This window comes from Hesperophylax consimilis, chromosome 17 (genome assembly GCF_061612785.1).
Source record: "Hesperophylax consimilis isolate HC1 chromosome 17, BYU_Hcon_1.0, whole genome shotgun sequence".
NCBI lineage: Eukaryota > Metazoa > Arthropoda > Insecta > Trichoptera > Limnephilidae > Hesperophylax > Hesperophylax consimilis.
Window position 1 is genome coordinate 11,361,909 of NC_142852.1, and position 23,306 is coordinate 11,385,214.

Sequence of the window (23,306 nt, forward strand, 5' to 3'; positions counted from 1 at the left end):
GAAGTGTAGTGTATCTGCCACTGGGATCTCATGTGTACGCCATTAGGAATACCTTCTTGTGTTCCTTGTCTTATTATGACATTGTATTGTTAGTACGTGTTGTGGCTGTGCAGTACTGGCGCAGTACTGGTGCAGTACTGGTGCAGTACTGGTATCTTGATCATTCCTCCAATAAAAGTCATTTATTTCTTCCAGTCCCCAATTTATTTCATACAAAATTGAAAAAAATATTCACATGTAGCACGCATCAAATAACGCATTTCTTGCGCAGTATTAAAAAAAAATTTCCAAAATGCGTGTTTTATTTTACTGCGTGAAGTTCAGGCGCAAGTATTAAAATGTTTTTCATTCATAATCTATAAAACATAATCATAATTTCCAAAAAAGTGTTTATAAGTGATACAAGCGCTTTACAGAAGGCCGAGAAGATGTTAATGATGATGAGCGTCCTGGAGTTGCAACCACGTCAACAAACCAACAAAACATCCAAACAGTGAACAAAATGGTTTTGAAAAATCGTCGAATCACTATTAGGGAAGTTGCAGAGGATGTTGGCATATCAATCGGCTCATGCCATGCAATGTACTCGGATGTTTTGGGTATGAAACGTGTGGCAGCGAAGTTTGTTCCGAAATTGTGGAAAAACAAATCATGGATTTTGCATCACGATAATGCATCAGCTCACACATTTTGCCACAATTGATGAGATAAAGTCAGACTCGAAGAACGAGCTGATGGCCATACCGAAAAGCGCATTCCAGAAGTGCTTCGAGGATTGCATTATATCTGAGGGGATTACTTTGAAGGGGAGAAAATGTATATTGATGAATAAATAAATATTTTTCGAAAAAATTTGAAATTCACCTTTTCTTTTGAACAAACCTCGTAATTCGTGGTTTTTAAACAAAGCGTTTTATTTTTCATTTAATAGTACATAATTCCATATGCTAAACATCAAAAGTCATTCCACTCGAACAACGAGTGGGTCGAACCTCTCGTTGTTTGAGTGGAATGACGTCGTCGAGAATCGAGGCCCTGAACAAACCACACCCTGTGAACCCGGGCACCCCATGCTAAGTCACCAAATGTAGTGAACCACTTGAGGTGACTATGGTAGAGGTTTTGATGGTAAATATACAGATACACGGCACACAATACATATACGTAAATTTTTGTAAAAACACTTTTGTCAGTTTAATAATGAAAAAAAACTATTTCATTCACTGGAAATGGAAAATAATGCATTTCAATAGCTATTTCGTTAAATTTTAAATTGTTTGTTTCTTTAGCGGCCATTTTTTTAATATGAATACCGCTCAAGAGTCCCAACCGTCTAGAGCCAGTGAGACTATGGCATCCCCAATTGGGGGAGACTGAAGGCAGTAGGGAGGGGAAGAGAAAGGTATGGAAGTACCTGGATATTCAGATCTTATCAAAAAACGCGGCTAAAACCATTTCAAGCATGGTGGTCTTACACCAGGGCGATACTGAGAGTATATTCCACTCGGGAACACGCCGCAAGTATACTATGTATTATTATTATTTGTGAAAAGCAGTGATTTCAATAAGATTTCACAAGATTTACTATTAATCATATACCTACTAGTACGTTGATCTATTATGTATATACATTTATTAAATCAGTTGCCAGCTGTTATCGTGTTACAAAAAATACTTAATCTAATCTTGAATTCGTTGAGGTTTGACTGAAACATGTCTATCTGTGAAGGAAGTTGGTTTAAAAGCGTAGTCATTCTCTTCAGAGACATGAGCATTGGTAGGTTGGTCCTGCCTCTTGGAAAAATAAAAAGTCCTGTGCTGCCTAGCTCTGGTGAAGTTATCGGGGACAAAACATAACACGCTCCAGAACATCAGGATTGCGAATGTGTCTGTTAAGCAGCTTATGTGCTACTAACACCATTGCAAATTTTCTCCTTAACCCCCGATTAACGGATTGCTAGTCGAGAGTCTTACCCCTCGACCTGTTCTCAATGTAAAAGTTACGCTTTATAATATTAAGTTGAATGTTTGTTTTGCGCCCGTACATACGCAATATGAATATTAATAAGTAGTTTTGTCCGTATAAAAAGTACAAATTCAATATTCGATTGAATCACTGATACAATATTTTGATAATGAATTCTTTTACGCATTCCCTTAAAGGTTACTGAAATAGTTGTTTCTAATTGTTATCTAACTTATTCAAAGTGTTTTTAAAATAAAATGGGGCTATTAACCGTGTCCTGCGTATCTGTATATGTACCTAACTGGTGTGTTGGTTATCCAGTGAACTTTGTAGGTTATGTTTGAATTCAGTTGCCCCACACCACTGACTCTATCCAAGGGATATAAGAAGACACGCGGGTGTAGATAGCAGGAATACCGGCTGCACACGTATTCGGACCGTATGAAGTCACCCCCACCAGGTACTTCATGCAGTTGTTGTTCGGGTACGGAGCGAATATTGGACCACCGGAATCGCCCTGTAATATGAAAATATATTATTATACACTAATTGAGGTAAGGACGTGCTGGGCTGGACAAATTACATGCGTACATCTTCTGTGGAAATAGATCCTTCAGAAATACTTATCACACGCAACGCAAAACCATGCTTCCCATCCAACGCCAATCTGCGCTGCTAACACAGTGAAATCCATAACTTTACAATATCTAATCGATGGCTTAACCGCATAAGATTTTATATCAATTTCCCAAGCACAGTCGTGCTGTTGATAGCCCGACAGATATTGATAAAGCAATACCTCAATGAAATGACATTCCTAAATGTCAGACGGCAACATAAAGGCTAAAAATGGCGAAAAAGGCGAAGACAACATAAAGGCATGCCGTGTGGGAGACCTCATTTTCGTGCAAAGGATTTGCGTTTTTTTGCAGTGCCTTCTTGTATTCCCTCAGTGTTGCAATTTCTCGCACAATTTTTTGCATAAATACATATGATATAAGAATTTATTTAAGAGGCGTGCATTCCATACAGGCAAATAAGCACTGCCTATCCAAGATTACCAACATTAAAAGTTCTAGCTACGAATCGCAGCGCCAATTGCGCCTCTACGACCGCACTACTATATGCGACAAAAGTAGCAACTAATTATTCAAATGTGTACCTACTGTTGATGTGTGTATTGGAAGAAAGACTTGTTTTGGTTAGTGTTAAAAAGGCCATGCCTTTGTAGGAATGTAGCAATCAGTGCCATCTGTCAGTACCTCTATTAATTAGTACAATGTTTTATATATCCCGTAGAATTTGGCTTGTAAATATGAATAGTGAAGCGGTTATATTGATATTTGTATTAAGATTTTGAAGTAATAACATTTAATGTTTCTCCTAATGCCCTCCCCGATTAAATACTTTTCGCACGCCGCCGCTTACTAGCAACTAGCAAAGAATAAAAAGGAAGAAGAAGATGTTACCTGACAGGTGTCCCCGCCACTTTCTCCCAAAGCACAGATTTGGGTCTGCTTTAACTCATCATAGGTATCTTCACACTCTTCTTTGGACACAATATTCATTCGAAGTTTCTGTAGCCGGTTAGACTTGACACCACCTGGAAATAATCTTACTGTTGTCATTACTCTATTAAAATAAATCTCCAAATACTTGAGTCGGGCCATGTGTCAGAATAATAAACGGGTATGCATGAGAAGCGAGGATTGTGTGAAGACCGAGTTATTTGGCAGTTTATCCTCTCCGCGTTCCCCTGCTAGAAACGGCTTGACGGTTAGTTAGTTAGGTTAGCGGTCAGGCCGACTGCTGTTGAAGCATCCACGAGAGTACAACATAACACCACATCTGTTTTTATTTTTATTAGGTATATATTTCATTTTATTTGGTTTAACGCCCAGCGGGGCTTTTACACTGATTTTAAAAACAGAATATATCTAGTTCAAGGCATGATATAACAGTAAACTAATAAACTGAATATGAATAAATGGTTAAAGAATTATTTGTCTAATCGAGAGCTTACTGTCTGCATCAAAGGTCAACTGTCCTACAACTTTAAAGCTACAAGCGGCGTGCTACAAGGGCTCACATCTAGGACCCATTCTTTTTCACATATTATAAATGACGTTACAATGACGTTATGTTCACAGATGATATGAAAATTTACCGAATTATTGACAATATAAATGACTGCTTATTAATACAATCAAATCTCATTAGCTTTTCTGATTGGTATATCCAAAATAAATTAACCCTTAATGTAAAAAAGTGTCAAGTCATGAGATTTTATAGAAAGAAAAACCCATTGATGTATGAACCATCAAGTCTTAGGAAATTAGAAGTTTTAAATCAATATTTGACACCACATTAACATTTATCTCCCACATTAACAATATAACCACCAAAGCGATGCAAATATTGGGTTTCATATTAAGAACTACAAAAGATTTCAAAAATTTATAAATATTGTATTCATCCATTGTCAGAAGCCATTGAGAATTCAACTCAAACATTTGGAATCCATTTTACAATATTCATTAAAAATCAATATCAATCAAACAGTGTTATTAAATGAAATTGATTCATCAAACTGACATAATTAATGTAATCAATTAGAATTCTGAGCTTAAAATTTACGTACCTAAGAAATTTGTACTGAACTATTGTTGAGTGAAGTTTGTATAAAGAGGACAAAATAGGTGTTTGTGGAAGAGTCCGTCTAGCATCTTTGGGAATGCTGGGTGGAGGGTGAATTGATCACTTACCGTCACTGGTTAGTCCCCAGCCAGTAGCAGTAAGATTTAACTGGTTGACATTTAGGTTCCTGTTTGTCCACAAGCAAGCCGGAAGGACAAATGTATTGAAACTGAAAATATAAAATAATTTTTATTATTTTTTTTGTTGTAAGCATTGAATAAAACATACTAATTTCGGCTGTCGGTGCATACTTGTATGCGTGAAGTGAATATTCCTGTGTAATGCATAAAATCATTCAAGTTCAATGAACTTTTAATTTTTTTAAATTTACAATCAATAAAGTGGAAGCCGTAGTTATTTAATTTTTTACTTTAAAAGTTTATTTCTTTTGTTTAAATGTTTGACTGATAATAATAATAATAATATTTGGCTAATTTATATAGCGCCATTTTCGTGAGAAATCACCTCAAGGGCGCTGTACAAATATATTTCTTAAATAGTTAATAGGTACTAGAACTACTGACTTATCTATGTATGATACATCTACTATGAACATGGTGGTGACATGTCACCCTGATGCTCGTAAAGTTCTAATAGACAGCGGTTTGTGCTTTCTTGGATGGAATGCCTGTCGCACTCGCGTTTACACAGGAGCCACTAGATGCTTCAAGTGCCAACAGTACGGTCACATCAGTAATAATAATAATAATAATACCTGGATGACTTTTATAGCGCCGTTTTTGTGCAAAAACACCTCAAGGGCGCTGTACAAACTTATAATACATCTCTACAGTGTTATTACTTAACTATTTATGGAGAATTTATACAGTACAATACTTAGTTCCGGAGGGAGTTTATTCCAAGCCTTCGGCCCAGATACACCGAAAGCGCGATCACCAAACTTAGTATTTGGCTTGCGCATAGGTTCTATCAGTCTGCCTACAGCTGCTGATGTTGCTGATCTAAGCGTTGACTGCCTCAGACCAGTGTTTTCCGGGAAGCATAGTTCAGAGATGTAGGGTGGGGCCATTTCATTGATGGATTTAAACACCATCCAGCACAGTTTGTACTGGATTCTTTCAGGGCACTTGAGCCAGTGAAGGTTACGAAGGTGTTCTGAAATGTGCGAATATTTTGAAACCCCCGTTATGAGCAGTGCTGCTGCATTAAACACTGATTGAAGTTTGTCAATTTGATATTTTGGAAGGCTGGCATAAATGCCGTTGTCCTGTAAGTCCTGCAAAAGAAACCTGTCGCCACTGCGCCGCACTGGGACACACTTATGAGGATTGCCCCAAGAAGGCACTTCCCGCTGTCTGTGCAACATGTACCCGCTTTAAGAAACCTGCAGATCACTGATAGGGACTGTCCTGCCCAACTGGCTGCCATTAACATTCAAGTTAAAATGACCGATTATGGCTCTGGCTAATTTTACATATTTCTTCTTTTTAGGAATTACTTCTTCCTTTTTTTTATTTATTTTCATTTGTCTTGTTTTCAGGATTTTTCATGTGATTTACTGTTAACATTTTGTCCATGTATTTTATTTTCAGGAATAGCTACATGATTTGCTTTTCTTTTAGTCTTTTTTCTTAGTCTCTCCTTTTAATTTCATTAATGTATTTCAGGCTTGAACCGAACTCCGTTGTTTGTTTATTTTGTATTGTTTATGATTTTTGATTTCTTTTTGTTTGTCCCCATAAGGGATTGGATCACGGACCTAGTCCCCACATACGCTCACTGAAGCTCCGATAAGTTTGGGACTCTGCCAGACATCTGTGCCACCCCTGAGGGTGGTTGTGGGTCAGAGGGAAGTCTGTGCGGACCTGGGCACCTTCCGTCCTGCCTCCGACCTCCTGACGCTTTTCTCCCCTAGGGTCTTTAGGGTTAATCCCTATCATCCCATTTACTCTCTTCTGGGCACCACCACGAGGTTGGCTTAGGGGCGCGGTATTTAGACCTGCATTTGTCTTCCCAACCACCACCAATCCATCCTCAGGACAGCCAGCTGCGAGGCTTTGAACCACCTTCCTTTTGTTTTCTCTTTATGCTTACAGCTCTTCTGAATTTAGCGACCACACGATACTTTCTTTGTTTTCTACTATTATATACTTCTCTTCTCCTTTTTTATTTTTTAGGTTGCTCACATATCTGTAATTTATGCTCTCTTCTTTCTTTTCTAGTCCCGTCAAACGATTGCGAATTCCATGTTTTGTAATAATGTCCTGTTTTTTCTTTTTCTATGCTTTATTAGTTATTTGTTTTTAGTTGAGAAGTATTATTTGATCATAACACCTACTGTAGTTACTTATCTGTAAGTGCTTGCATACCGCTTCCTAACACTGTATGAGGGGACATTGAAGGTCTAACTTCACTTTTATATATTGTAGAGCCGTTTATTAAAAAAAATTAGATTCTTGCGAGAACTCCGAAGGGGTGACCATAAGTCACCTATACCGGGGTGGGACAGCGGTGGGTCACTTCAATACTGACTTATCTCTAAGACTTATATCTAGTGACTTACGACTAAGGCCTATAACTACTATCTTAACGACATATATACGAGTATTTACATATTAGCAAATTACAACTAAAATTAATATTAACAATCCAATCTTACTAACGCCAGAAGAAGAAGGAAGTTCTATTATATTAGGGTGTTTTTATTGTAAGCTGGATATACATGTTAAAGGAATGAAATTAATGAATAAAATCAATGGTCAATCTTAAACGCATTTAGATGATTCATCTGCCAACAATTAAACCGATTGATTTGTTATGTTCCCGCTGATATTGTCCATTGTCCATTGGCAGGCAAGTCAATAGAAAAATTGAATGAACGGAATCGCTAGATAATGTAACAATTACGGTATAAAAAGGTGAAAAAAAAAATATTTGGATAGAATGACGGATTTATGGAAATGAGTGTCTGAAAAAGTGAGTTTTTAGTTTGGATCTAAATTCTGTTGGGCTGGTTATACATCTCAATTCCATAGGAAGTTTATTCCAAGCCCTTGGGCCGGATACTCCGAATGCACGATCACCAAAATTAGTGTTCGGATTTCGCTTAGGCTCTTTCAACCTTCCAATTGCAGATGATGTCGCTGATCTAAGAGTTGACTGCCGTAGACTAGTATTTTCCGGAATGCATAGCTCAGTAATATACGGTGGCGCCATTTCGTTGATAGCTTTAAACATCATCCAGCATAGCTTGTACTGGATCCTTTCAGGACACTTCAGCCAGTGAAGATTTCGGAGGTGCTCCGAAATGTGCGAAAACTTGGGTACCCCGGGGATAAGCCTTGCTGCGGCGTTGAACACTGATTGTAGTTTATCAGTTTCGCATTTAGGAAGATTTGCATAAATGCCGTTGCAATAGTCAAGACGTGATACTATATATGAGTTCACAAGTAATTAAGTAAGTCATTTAGTTGCCTCTGTGGTGCCATAATTTTTCAAGTTTACTGTAATTCAAAAGGTAAATTTCTTCTGTAGAAAGGCAATGATTATGTGGCAAATAATTTTTTTGTAATTAGCTTCACAAATCCTACAACTATAATATCCCGTGATTTAATAAATCTTATTTTCATCTAAGAAAAAACATTATATAACAGTGTTTATACCCTTATTAATAATTATATTAAATCAGTTCAAATTTTAAAAATTAAAATAATTTTCGGTTCGAAATATTTAATTATAGGACAGGATCGAAGGCAGGAATAGAAATTTGTTCAGAATATCACGAGGTATGGATAAAGACCGCATTGGCCAATGAACTCCCTGCCAATGTGTATTAAGGTGAGTGGTTGGAGGTACCTGGTGGATAAAGATGATATATACCTGACAGAATCCCTGAGTTGTATGAGGGTGATATCGTTGGTTTTCTTGCTGGGATTGTACTTAGGGTGGATGATGAACCTCTCAATGAGGACCTTATCACCATCGTCATCCATTATATTATAGGCACCAACTGTCACATGGTCTGGGCGGCTGTAATACATAACATACATATCTATATAATTCATATATTATAGTTAATAAAAACGGAATTTTACTATTGGATTATGGCGCTGGTTGAATAATTTCCGTTAATTTTGCGGGTGCGGTTAAAACAATAACATTAATAACACAGGATTAAAGGAAGGGGTGGGAAATGCCACAGATTTACTGTGATGGATGCACGAGATGATGGTTTGCGGGTTTTACAAATATGGATAGTTCACTGGCGGTGCGTGAGTATGATATTCGACTATCTGAGAAGTTTTTGTCAACAGGGACGCCTTTTCGTACACTGAGGTTCGTCTGTGGTTGTTAGAGGTTTCATTAAATTGGATTTAGAATTGGAAGACATCTTTTAGGCAACTCAACTACGTATTAAACAAATTAATACTATGTAAACCGGCGCAACAATTATGTTTATGTTTTTTTGTTAATAAATTTCTTGAAAAAAACTGTTAGTTCAGAGAACTGTAGACCTTGCATCCAAAAAATTAAGCATTAGAAATATATTCTATTAGGCTGCTGATAGAAAATTACGAGTCACTGACCAGCGTTCCTTCGTACGCATAGTCCGCCTTAGCGCCTCAACTCCATCCTAGTGCCACCTCAGGAACGTATTAAAACTGCTCACCCTTTTCTCCTGTCTGTTAGGCAATGGGCTGCTGATAGAACGTACGAGTCACTGACCAGTGTTCCTCCGCACGAATAGTCCACTTCATTGCCCGAAGTCCATCCTAGTGCCACCTTAGAAAAATATTTCATTAATTTAAAATGAATTATAATTTCAAACAAATCTTAATTTTGAATGAGGAACATCACGTGTCACTATGTTCGTAATCTCCGAAACCGCCCAAACGATTGCATTGTATATGGTTGGTTTCAGCTTGAAATACAGGATAGTTTTTTCTTTTTTTTTTATTGTGTTTATTTCTTGCTAGAGCAATCCCAATGAGTAACAGAACTCATTTTAGGACAGGAGGAACTTACAATTCATATGTAGGAGGTAGTAGGAACAATTTTACAACGGTATTTTGATATCAAATATAAGTTTCACATTCAATACAGCATAAAAATTAAAAATTAAAATAATGACACGTTAAGTAGAACAAACAACAATAGAAAACAAGTACAGAAAGAAAAAAAAACATGGATAAGATACAACAAGAAATGACAACACAGTTACATATTTTCATTTTTAAATGTAGTTAAAAAATATTCTTTTAAAGCATTGCTTTGCAATTTTTTATTGTGGTGGATGTGTTTGTACATATCTGGAAGCGAATTATATAGTGTATAGGCAATATAGTTCAGTGATTTTAACCCATATTTTGTAGTGTGTGTTTGAGGAATGCGGATTTTATTGTTATTTCGAGTATTGTGGCTGTGGATGTCTTGATTGTAAAGTGGCTTGATGTTGGTGTGAGTTGATTTTTGGGTAATTTGTAGGATGGTGCTTGTGATTTCATATTTAGGAAGGATTGTAATTGGAAGGATACCAGAAACTGAATAGATGTCCCTAACATGAGTGTCCCATGGAAGTTCAAACACATTTCTGAGAGCTCGGTTTTGAGCCACCTGCAGGTCAGCTATCAATTTCTTTGAGGCAAAACCCCAGATACAGCAGAGATAGGAAAGGTGTGAATGTACCATGGCATAGTATACTGAAGTTAGTAAAGGAATGGGTAGTAACCCTTGAAGCCTATATAGTACACCAGTTATAGGGGTAATTTTCTCTTTTATATGATTTATATGGAGATCCCACGTGAGTTGGGAATCTACGATCCGACCCAAATATTTTGTGTTCATTTTCTTTTCGAGGCAGTTGTCTCCAATTTTAATATCGAGGCTGAAATTTTTCTTGTTACCGATAAGTATATAATGGGTTTTTTTACGTTAAGAGTTAGTTTGTTTATTCTCAACCAGTTTGTGAGATGGGAAATATCAGCATTCATCTCCGTTTCAAGCTCCGCTAGGTTCAGTTTATTGTAAAAAATTACCGTATCGTCAGCATAAAGTTGTATAGTTCCTTTAATACCCCACTTTGTTATGTCATTCACGTAGATTAGGAATAGCAACGGTCCAAGAATTGATCCCTGTGGTACTCCACATGTTATTTTACCTAATTCACTCATTTCTCCTCCAAATTCTACTGCCGAAAAGCGATTTGATAAATAAGATCGGAAAAGCTCCAGAGGTGTACCAACAATACCCAAATGCTTCAGTTTTTCGATCAATACGTTATGATCCACCGTGTCAAACGCCTTCTTTAGATCAATAAATATTGCCGCCGTAAAATCACCGTCATCTATATGTTTCTGCAGATTTGATATAAAATCGAAGGCTGCACATTTAGTGTTAGATCGTCGTCTGAAACCATATTGTTTTGACGTGAGAATTTTGTTGTGTTCGAGATATTTCAATAGTCTTTCTTTAATGACACTTTCAAAAATTTTAGAGATAGCTGGAAGTATAGAGATTGGACGATAATTTTGGACATTTTTTTTACATTCATCTTTATGTACAGGAATAATTTTTGCAATTTTTAGTTTATCTGGAAATATACCCTTTGATAGAGAGAGATTTATTAAGTAAACGAGGTCATCCACCAGTTCACCCTTGCAGTTTTTGAGAAGGAGAGAGGTTACACCATCGGAATCAGCTGCTGCTTTAGACTTAAGGTTAGATATGATCCGTAAGATTTCCTTTTTATTTGTCCTGATCATGTTAAAAGATTGTTTTGCTTGAGGTTCCGTGTAGATCGTATTTACATCAGTTTTTGAAGATTTTATGACTGATGCTAAACTTTCCCCAACTGAGAGAAAAAATGTGTTAAATGCAGTTGCAATCTCTTTTGGTCCCTTTACTTCTTTGTCATTTATGACTAGAGATTTACAAGCTATTGTTGGGTTTCGCGAGCTATTTGATAGAATGGAATTGATTGTTTTCCATGTTCGTTGTGGCTTATTAATGTTTTCATTAATCAATTTCGTATAATATTTAGATTTAATGTATCTTCTATAGTTGGTGACAGTATTACGAGCTTTATTTTTTTCTATTGTCAAAGGAATACTTTCTTGATTTTGTTTCCAAAGTTTAAATATACTATTTCGTTTTTTAATAAGTGTATCAAGTTCAGCATCAAACCATGGAGTATTGTTCAGTCTTTTGTCGCCTGTATTTGTTTTTACTTTTGTTTTGCTTGAATTTATAGCATTCTGGAGATAGTCAGCGAAATTATTATAATTTTTGTTTTCATCATCAGACGAATGATCAAATTTACAAGTTTTAAGTGAAGTATTTAATTTTTGATAATTTATTTTGTTAGCATTTGTGAGGTTTATTGCGGATCTGTTATTGGGAAGGTTTTTCAAGGAATTTTCATAATCCAATATAAGTATATTGTGGTCACTAAGGGGATCATCAATGTTTGAAATTGTGCCGGAAACATTTGTCCTATTTGTAATGATGTGATCTATCAACGAGCTAGTGTTATTAGTTACCCTTGTGGGAAACATTGTGTTACATAGATAAAAGTTATATGATTTCAAGGTGTGAATATATCTTCGTGTAGTATCAGTGTCTTTTGAGATATCGATATTGAAATCTCCAAAAAGTAATGTGTCTTGTTTGTTATTGTTTAATATTATTTCGAAAGATTCAAAGAAATCTGTTATATTTGAGTTCGGCCTACGGTAAAAAACATACAAATTTAGAGGTTTAATACTTTTTGACGTGACTGTAATTCCTAGAAAGGTATTTTCGCTGCAGCATTTTTCGATCTTCTTACTGTTGAGTGTATTATGCATGTAGATGGCGACCCCTCCTCCTCGGTCCATCTCGCGGGAAGCAAAGATTCCAGAATAGTCAGCAATATTGAAAAAAGTTTCCTCTCCTTTACGTAGCCAGGTTTCCGTAATCACGAGAATATGTACTGTTTGTGTAATGTTTTTGAGGGTTTCTTCGATTTCGTCTATTTTGTTTCTGATGCTTCTAGCGTTCATGTACATAATACGCATACAGGAATTTATAGTAGTGTATTCTTGTATACTGAAACATTTTTTTTCCTTTATGTTGCCTTTAACAGTGGCCCACGTAGTCTACCCTTTCTCTGAAGCGCTCATCCATTAGCTTCCAGAGTGGGCACTCTGGATTTGTTGCCCGGTGGTTTCTCGTACCTCCACTGCAATTTGAACATGTTGGTTCTTTCGCCTTGTTGGGACATATGTCATATTTATGACATTCGCCACAGTGAAAACAAGTTAGCTTCTCTGTACAGAAGCGTTGGGTGTGACCAAAACCTAGGCACTGATAGCATTGCATCAGCGGTGATTGGTCTTCGACCACAAGCCGTTGGTATCCGACGTTTATTCGTCCAGCGTTTACCAAGGATTTCCAGTTTGTAGGGGACGCTTCTAGGACAACGTTACACAGAAGTTTGTTTCTATGGTTTTTTTTATATTTGATTCTTAAATTTTGTGTGAAATCTATTTCACACCCTTTATTTTGATTTTGAAGTGACTTGAGTAAGTCTTCGTCGGAGGCACCTTTTATCAGTCCTTTTATTATAACAAGCAGATCGAGTTGCTTTCCGTCCGTCACTGTTATCTGTCCATGGAGTCCTTTGCTCAACTCCGCTTTGAAATCATTTTTATCTTGTAGTGAGGCCATCTTAAAAATTAGTTTGTCGTTATTTGTTTTTCGCATACCCGATACACCAATTCCAAGGGATCGAACATCGATGTGCTTCTTAATTAGCTGGTCCAAGTCATCAGAATTTTTTCCCGGGTCATCTGAGCTAATTACTACAGCGTGACTCTGTTGCGTAGTTCTCGGCCTGGCTGTGACATTCGCGTACGTAATATTGTTGTTCAGTTTAGCCTTAATTTCGTTAATGTTAGTGGAGAGCGATTTGATGGATTCGAAAACCATTTCCAATGGTTTCGGTGAAGAAGTACATACTTGCACCGTAGCCTCCAGGTGATCCATAATGCCACTGACATAGTTCATGAGGGATGTCCGCTTTTCTTTGCTTAAAATATTGATGGTTAGCATATTCTTTATTTTTTCTTGGAGAGCCCGAGCCTCATTTAAACGGTCGGTCGCAGACGGCAACAAAACAGCGGACTCATTCGTTTCTGCTTTATCGAGAGTCATACTTATATTGACAGATTTTTTTAAAACTTTAGAACGGAGTTTTGCACGTTACGCCTATTTAACGTCAAACTGATTATCACAAAATGTCAAATTTTACACCCGACAAGTGGCGCTATTGTCGAAATCTAAATTTGTTTTAAATTTTTTCTTCTTTTTCTCATCCAAAAATACACACAACAACAAATTTTACCTTCCCTACATAGAAGGTGGTTTGTGGCAGGACAACGTTTGCTCGGGCCCACTAGTACATGTATTTGATGCGTATACAATTATGTTGAATATTTGGTCTGTCATTCATTCCAACAGTTTAATCCTAAAAAGTTATCGTAGAAGTTTTTAACAACACTACTTATATTTATACCAATATTGTTCGAATACTCACCATGTACGGGAACTCGCCTGGTTTAGCTCCTTTTCCCCCCACTATAAGACTTTCTTGACACGTCTTTGAATGACTTGCGTATTCGTTGCACTCTGAAATTAAAACATGAGTAAGCCTACTCCATACGCAGAGTTTCTTCCGAGAGATGTAAACCAGCTTACTAACTGTAATCACTTATATAGTTACTATAGTTAGTTAGTTAACTTACTTGATTCGCTGATTCGTGACATCTGTTGATTTTTTGGTTGTGGGCAGCAAACGATAGCCGTCCTGTCTAGAAATAAAAATATAAAATATATAGGAGTCATTTGCATCCAGTTTGTATCGACTATAAAATCATATCTATAGATTTTTTTATCGATTATAGATTAATAGAGAAACCACTGTACATTGGTTAGATAATAATTTGAAATAAGTATTTAAAAAAATAATGCATTTTAGTAGCGATTTCATAAAACAAAACGAATAATTTGACATCTTTTCTTCACGCATTGTTTTGACATAATAATTTTACACACGCCCCATTTTGCCTCGAATAAGTATTTGATTTACTTTATCGTGACATGTCTTCCACTGGCGTCCCCGATTCCTTCTATTGTTCACTTCCGCGTCATAATTTCTCCTTGCACCCCTTTATTCGTTCATCACAAACGACTGATCTTACTACAAATAATATTTGTCTTGTGTGTTCCTCGGGAGTCCCTGACTTTTTCTACCATTCACTTCTTGTTGTAGCATAAAGTATACCACATTGTTACTGTCAAAAAAACTACATTATAATGACTTTAATTTGAGTGTATATCATTCCAGTGCCCAGACAATGCGTATTAATGACACAAAGATACATGTCTTCATTGTTACAAACAAACATCGACAAATATACCTTTATAAGACATATTTACAAGAATCATAAAACTTACCACTAAATCCACAATTGGTTGGGGCGATTCCATTTTCAATGTTTCGTTGGACCGAGGGACAGTTGTTGATCACTTTGCATGTTCCGGACACTCTACCACGTTTTATGGTGCAATTATCACCCACTGAAATATTAATAAATATATATAAAGTCATTGCCCTTTTCCTATTTGGGTTGGGGGATCCATCGCCTTGATAAGGCGCCTCCAGGCATCCCTTACCTTTCCTCGCACAGCCTCTGGAGTTATTTATTTAACTTTTTTAATTATATTTTTATGTGATTACCGCACAAGAGTCTCAACTGCTCCCAACCGTCTGGAGCCAAGTCTATAGGTCCCCTAATTATTAAGATATGTTTTGTGGCTGAATGTAGTGGGGAGGGAAAGGAGATCGAAAGAGGAAGATTGGGAAGCACCTACCTGGCTATTCATATTTGATTATCAAATACGGCTAAAGCCATTTCAATCAAAAGTTTCAATAATTCTGACTGTTGGTCTTTCTCCAGGGTGATACTGATAGTATAGTTCACCGCGACCTCCGTATTCATAGCCAAGGATCGTTACCATTCAACATCAACGTTTAACAGTTTTAATAATGAAAATGGGTGAAACATGTTTTTATTCCAACCGCCTGTTAATAAACATATCAAAGCCCATTGTCAATCTATCACATACAAGTTCAAAGTGTTTGTTGAGCCGGAGTTTTATTTAATAAGAGAAAACCCGGAGACACAGCTAAAATAATGATTTCAAAATATTAAATCACTTTGTTCAGTTATATGTATAGGTCGACTGGTTGCAGTTTCACTCTTACACACTCTTGAGTTAATATTTCCATTGACCTGAAGAAGTTTGAGTGTAACTGAAACCGGTCGACATATATAACTCAAATAAAGTGCTTTAAAACAATGTAAAATTTATATAATGTCAAGCCACAAAGTGTTTGCTTTCTTCGATAAAAATAATAATAATTGACTTACCTCTCGCAGAATGCACCAGCGTCACAACTAATGGCATTAATATCCAAACATATTTCAACCTGCAAAGCTGCATTGCACCTGTTATCGAAATTGTATTGTATTTATATGTTTTACTGCTTTCTTACAGATAATCTCTCTTAAGTTAGAGCAATCCAGTTAATAAAAGTCAATTAATGCACAAATAGGTCCTTACAAAAAATAAAATAACCTTCTCAGTCAAAGGATACACAATACTACAAAATATCCGAAATAATATTATGTTAACCCTTTCAGTCCCAGTGTTAATTCAAATTAACACAAACTTTGTGAATTTTTTTACCGTAACTGTAGCGATCTGTAGTTTTCTTATAGTTTGTAGTCTTTTCTGTGGCGTCTATTTTTTTCGCTCGGTTGAAATCCTTATTTCCGCCACAACAACGATTAATATTTTGACATCTGCTGATTGTGAGTTTCATCGAATTTCTACCGTCATTGATTACTTAATTTAAGGTGAGATATCAATATTTTCTACAGGAATTACAAATATTTTAACGCCTTAAGATGTGTTCTATAATAATAACCAGTTTGATTCACTGTTCACAGTCATTTCCCAGAATATTGTAAATGAATTTCAATGTTCATTCAAATTAACACTGGTAGTGACGGACATGTTTTCGACTATTATGGTGAATTTATTATCTTAGATTATTTCTTTATTTATGAATGAATTTTAGTTAAAATGTTATTTGCTTGTACCTTAGAGATTATCACTACATTGTCAATGTGCATTTTTTACATGAAACAGTTATTTTTATTACTTTTGTGTTATGTATATTTTACGTTACTATTTAAAAAATACCCTCTGACGCCCAGTTTTAATCCAAATCAACATAGAAAAATTAAAAAAAAAAAAAAATTAAATGCCAAAAATTTGCAAATAATTTTCTGAGGTATTATCAAGCATTACATATTTTATATGTGTGAAAACAATAATGCGGGAGTGAAAGGGTTAAATAACCAGTCTGCTGATGGCTATTCATATGTAAATCTCACCGCTCTTGGCCTTTAGCGATGGTTGTCCAAATGTTATATTATTTTTAATTTCCTCAAAAAGCTCAATTATTAAACCTGTAAATGTGGGATATACGATGAAATATTAATAGATTCATTGGCTTTAAACCACAGTAAGCAATTTATATGTTTCCTTATTTATATTCCGAGTTACGATTATTGGAATGAGCGCTGCGGAATACAAAACCGAAATCTCCATCGCTCAAGGCATTTATTTTGTAAAAACCTTATCGCTAGAGTGGCACAAAGAGAGGCAAGATACACAAGTGATTCACTAGTCTCAAGTGATACAATGGTCTCAAGTGATACACTAGTCTCAAGTGAACCGCTAGTCTTAAGTGATACACTAGTCTTAAGTGATACACTAGGCTTTTAGATGGTTTAGATTTTGTGTCGGTATTTAGTATTTAGTAATAATAATAATAATATATTTTACATAAAATTATACAATAAACCATGCGGAAACTTTGACTAGCCAACTAGGAATGGATCCTGTTTTAGGCCAGTCAAACTGACAACTTTAGTTCAAATCATAATTTCATATTAAATTGTTTAATTATAAAAAATATTATTTCACAGAAGGAAAAAGTGTTAATACTGAATTCTTGTTAGAAGTGTTAATTAAATATAAAATTTTGTACTTATAAGAATAATCGAAAAGAAAAAATAATATCTTAAAATACAAAATGAGTATCGAATGCTTTTGTTTAACAATAGTTGTATGTTTGGTTATTTAAATCGCTTGCGAAAATTGAGAATCAAAACATTCTTCAAGCGTGATAACAAAATATAATAATTAACATGAATGACGTGTCCCCAGCTTTAGGAGCCGGCAAAGAAACTCAAAAAGTTGCGACTCGAGAAGGATGCAGCAAATGATTAAAAACAAAATTGAATATTTATCTTAAGGAAGTGAATAAAAAGCGACATAAGACAATGGTTGATACCCAAATGTATTTTTTCCATTTCTTTGCTTAATTTTTTAATCCTACTAAGATATTTTCCCTTGGAGCACTTTATGTAAAATAAAACCAAATGGAGCACTTTATGTAAAGTAATTAAAAGCCAGATGGTAATAATAAAAAGACAGATCACCGCTGTAGTTGTAAGGTAGAGCAATGGAAAGGGTAGAGTTATAAGTTTATAATCTAGTTGGGTGGTTAGAAAATAATCAAAAGCATAGATTGATAAAAATAAATTAATAAAAATAAATTTCAACATACACAAAATAACACTAACAGACCAGTTAGACAAGCGTACAAAGAAAACATTAAAACTCCAACAGTAAATTCAACCTTTGGACAAAGACACTACCAATACCATGCTATAAAAGCTTTCAACAGTCTAAAAATTGAAATTAAAATTGAGGATAATAAAAATAAATTCACACACAAAATTACAAAATGGATTAAACAACAAAAAAGACAATATTACCAAAATGTCATAGCATAAAATAAAAATAAAACCTACACGTAACACACAAAACCAACATAAACACACATCACTCACAAACACACAAGATTATTTTCATTGTATTATTTTTTAATTTTAAATGTACTATTCTGTATTTTTATTTTTATTTTTAGTTTTAAATTTATTATTTTCTTTTCAAAATTACTATCTTCTCTTTAAATGTAATATGTAGATTAGATTTTCATATTATAAAATGAAGGCCTCAGCACGGGCAAGCCACCCAGTGAGGCCTACATTACATTACTGGAAGACATAAATTGTAACAAAATAATGTACCAAATAAATAAATAAATAATAAATAAAGAATAGACAATTGTGTTCGTTTTTGTATTGTATGGACTTTAACGAGTTATGTATGAGTGTTTTTGCAATTATGTATATATATTTTTTGTAATGAGATTATCTATTGATCAACATTTCTTCACTTCTGACCCCCCCTAAATCAAGGAGCCAGTCGTTGATCATTTTGCCCAAAACATTTGTACTTTTCGTTTTCCAAGCATTGGGAATAAAATTAAATGATTTTGGTATTAAGTACGAGAATTGCCGTTGCTCAAGGGAAGTCGAGGTTTTTATGGGGACTATTGGATTATTCCTTGAAAGTAGTGTACATATTGATATATCTGCATTAAACTGATTCTGATATAATTGGATTTAAAGTTTTGATTCTGGGAAACAAACCAATGAATGTGTGTCTTCATAATTTGTACTGTTCGTTTAGAGATGTGAATATGTTTAAAATCCCACCGTCTGGAGCCAGTGTGTCTATGACATCCCCTGTTGGAGTATGTTGTTAGGTGAAGATGGCTTTTCAGTTATTGTCACCAACCACGGCTAAAGCCATTTCAATCAACGGTTCAATTCTAAATGGTGTAATTTTTGAGATTACATTTCACCCTGAAACTTGCCGTAAATACACTTCAATGTTATTTTTATAAATTAATTGATTTGAACCAGAAACCTCCGGATTTGTAATCGAGAGATCCTTACCACTATTAAAGTTGGTACTTTAAAAAATGTAAATAATCAAGTAATAAATTATTATTATGGATTAAAAAATCATTTTATTTCCTCAATTATTTTGCGTATATTTTCCTCATTGGAAAGGTTAAATTATTTAAAGGTATGATTTTGTATTTTTTAAACTTATGAATATTTATGAATATTCTCGTGCGTCATTAGAATTGAATTGAAAATTCATTTGCAGAATCATGACAACATAAACGCCCGGTTTTTTATTACGAAACTTTTGTATTGATTATGGACCGGTTTTGTGCAAAATTGTGCTTGAAATTTGCTGAAATATACAGAGAAACTTAAAGATATTTGTTTAGATATTAGTATTTCTTGGAATAACATTATGAATTATTTGGAGGTTATTATACATAGTAATGAGATGATTTTTGGGGAATATTGCTAGATTTTTCGTATATTTTTAAAAATCCCCAAAATGTGTTCATATTAATGTAGCATGGAAAATACCGTAACGAAGATATAAGCTGTCGAAATGTTGATATTTGCAGCCAGCCGAAAACCGTGTGACTTCACTGTACATGACGTACCATGACTGGCGCAGCAGTACTGAAATTCTAATTATGAATTGTGTTTTTAGGTAAAGGTCGCAATCAGGGCTGGCTCTGTGCAGGCGCAATTGGAGCAGTTTGCTCCGGGCGCCGACTTGCCAGGGCGCCAAGGAGCCAAGGCACTGATAACAACTAACACCTTAAACAGCGCCCTTGGAGTTTTTACATGGCTATTATAATATGGTCACCAAACACGGTTAAAGCCATTTCAAGCAACGTTTCATGGCGATACTGAGAGTATCTCCTTCTTCTGATTCGCAAATATACAATAATATATTAATTATTATTTTTTTGGTAAACTAATGTTTTTAAGACAAGATTTTTATGCATAGCACAAAGGGTAACAATTATTTTACAAGCAATAATTATTCGCCTGAAACACGTGTCCCATCGAAGGGATACGGGTTCGAGTCCCGTTTGCGTCATGTATCTTTTATCAGGAGATTTTTCAATGTGGATGAGTGTTTCAGGCGAATAATTATTGCTTGTAAAATAATAATATATTATTTTAAATTAATAAATTGTAAAATAACACAAATTATCAAATAAAATTTACTTGCGCACGCAGAGATTTTAACTCGCGACCTCCGGATTGTTAGTCGAGAGCCTTACCCCTCGACCAAGGAGGCCGTCAAAATGTAATGATTTATGTACAAAATTAATACACATTTTGTAATATTTACCAAAATGTAGTTGAAACAAGATTGAGGAAAAATTCCACAAACTCCTGACTTGGTCGGCTTATAAACTGGTACTGGATTAAGTCAATACACTGCTATTCTTAAAATATCAGCTCGCTCACAAATATAATATTGTTAACACGGCGTCCAGAAACTCGTATTCCAAGCGGGAATTGGTGGATCTACTGTTGGACTCGATTTGGTGGAAAAACTTTTTTTTATTTGAGGTCAAATTAGAAAACCATCGGTTTGTTAATGTCTTTTATAATACGTCGTAGCTTAGACCCAGCTATTTGGTTTAATTTGGGTACCACCAATAATTTGGGAACCATTTATTGGATAACCAACACCCTGCCAAAGGTAACCCCAAGTGGTTCTGTACATATGAGGGAGATCTTTTGACCTCTCCAGCCGACCAGACTCCAGACTCTCTCTCGACCCATCGAGGGATGGATTCAAATATCCGTCACTCCTGGACAAATTGACCCTCAGATTCCTTCCCACCCACTTATTCCTTTTTCCTTCACAGACCTTCCTCTCCTTCCTTTCTTTAAAAGGGCCCTCCGCGCAGCATCCCAAAAGATGACAGAGGCCCTGTGGGATTTTTTTCTTCAGGGCCTCCTGTGTTTAGCCAACGTAAAAAAATGAGACACTTTTACAAATGTAGCGTCGCTTACGCTAGGCGGTTCGTTTTAAAACGAACACTCAGATGATGTGCTGAAAAGTTCCGCAATGGACTACGCTACACACCTTTGCGAACTTTACTCTTGTGCGCAGGTTTTAGTTATTTTATGTGCGCTCTTCGGCGGTCAATATACGACTGATGTATTAGGTTATCCCTTCTGGTGCCGGTAGTAAGGTCACGTGGTTTACCTGCAGCTCGTGGGATTGATACCTACATTCCATGTTATTTATTATATATGTCAGTGATATATTCAATATTTCCAAATATGGAGACATTGTCTCTTACGCTGACGATACAGCTCTACTACTAAAAGCAAACACCTGGTCAGAATTAAATAATATGGCAAATACAGATATCAATGAACTAAAATTATGGTTTGATGAAAACCTGTTGACTTTAAATTCTATTAGCGGCTATTCCACACAGATAAAGTATAAATTAATTATATAGCTTGTGACAGGCGCTGCGAGAACACAATGCATAACGTTAATTCACAATCAACTTACCGGGAGGAGATGGTGAAATCTGCATAGTGAGCATCATCTGTCAGCACTGGAACGTTTAGCGTGGTTGTTAGCACTCGTTATTTAAAGTTAAATTGCGATAAAATACGTAAGGTAATTATTTCGATAAAGACAACCGGCGATCGATATTTGACAGGTCGAACCGTTTTTGTGCAACTGCTCGGCCCACGGCCTCCGTGGATCCAGCTGACATGTGCGAAATTTAAACTATACAGTTTAAATTCTGACGGTACGATTGGTTAGTACACAGCCTGTCAAAAGCAATCAGCGTTACGGAACATTCCGCCCACCAAAATACAACAACGTGTATTTTAAAGAAAATTTAGAAACCAAACGGGCAATGCTGTGGAACGTTGCGTGAATGAAGAACAGTGAAAAGAGATAAGAAAAAATAAGAAAAATATTAATAATAATAATAAAAAAGATAAGAAAAGAAAATAATGCAAATAAGAATAACGAAAATCGATAAGAGAGAATGCGCCGCGGAAGCGAAGATGATTAGTCACATTGACTAGGCAATGGACATAATTTAGTTAATGGTCTCGTGAGAAGAGAACCATTCGATGTACGAACCGTAGCGATTCGCACAACGACGTCGGGGCCTGGGTGACAATGTTCTCGATGTAGAGCGTCTATCACAAGAGAAGTAAGCTTAGATTCGCGAGGAAGTAGGGCAGGATGTTTATACTCGAATTTGAGCCCAGATCGTGATAAACTGCCACCCACCCTGAGCACACCGTGGTCGTCAATGAAGGGATTAAGCCTCCGCATTTGTTTCGACATAAGGTTGCCCTTTTTCAAGCGTGTGATATCATCATTAAAATGTACATGTTGAGTGCGTTTAACTACTGTCAAAAGTGAAGTGTGAATTTCGGCACGGTTTAATGGAAGATACAAACGACGAGATTCTTTATTCTGTAGGTTGTAGATGAATCTAAGACAGTAACCGAGAATGCGTTGGATTTTCCGAATCGAAGAAAATTTAACTAGTAATAGGTCCACCAGATTTTCGTCCTGTTGGACAAATAAAGATCGAACTCGTTCCTCAGAGTGAAGTTCAATTTCGTCGAAATTGCCATCGAACGACGGCCAAGAATCGGATGACTGGATCAGCCACGAAGGCCCCGCCCACCATAACGTGTGATCGATCCGATCGGCTGGGGATTGACCACAAGAAGCGACATCCGCTGGATTATTTCCAGATGACACGTGATGC

At 35.9% G+C, this 23,306-nt stretch overlaps 1 protein-coding gene across 3 annotated transcripts; it reads right to left on the minus strand.

The window, feature by feature from the left end:
• Positions 1-208: 208 nt before the first annotated feature.
• On the minus strand, positions 209-20,938 carry LOC149415976 (chymotrypsin-1-like). Of its 3 annotated transcripts, none has more exons than XM_089642019.1 (10): positions 20,885-20,938; positions 16,096-16,173; positions 15,119-15,241; positions 14,407-14,472; positions 14,199-14,290; positions 9,294-9,406; positions 8,504-8,653; positions 4,732-4,832; positions 3,436-3,569; positions 209-2,483 (listed from the first exon to the last, which is right to left on the minus strand). In XM_089642019.1, the coding sequence occupies exons 2-10, from the start codon at positions 16,166-16,168 to the stop codon at positions 2,313-2,315; spliced, it is 1,023 nt and encodes a 340-aa protein (XP_089498145.1). In that variant the 5' UTR covers positions 16,169-16,173; positions 20,885-20,938; the 3' UTR covers positions 209-2,312. The 3 variants fall into 3 exon arrangements, with proteins under 3 accessions (XP_089498145.1, XP_089498142.1, XP_089498143.1); XM_089642016.1 differs by lacking the exon at positions 20,885-20,938 and adding an exon at positions 18,616-18,675; XM_089642017.1 differs by lacking the exon at positions 20,885-20,938 and having other exon boundaries at positions 16,096-16,311.
• Positions 20,939-23,306: the final 2,368 nt, after the last annotated feature.

What these genes read in the sequence shown, in the direction of transcription:
- LOC149415976 (XM_089642016.1), bottom strand. Translation starts at nt 18,637, where the DNA reads ATGTTGGTTTTGTGTGTTACGT. An exon ending in CAACTCAGGGATTCTGTCAG is followed by an intron (nt 4,833 to 8,503) that starts GTATATATCATC and finishes TTATATTTTCAG; the next exon opens with TTTCAATACATTTGTCCTTC. An exon ending in GTGGCGGGGACACCTGTCAG is followed by an intron (nt 2,484 to 3,435) that starts GTAACATCTTCT and finishes TTCATATTACAG; the next exon opens with GGCGATTCCGGTGGTCCAAT.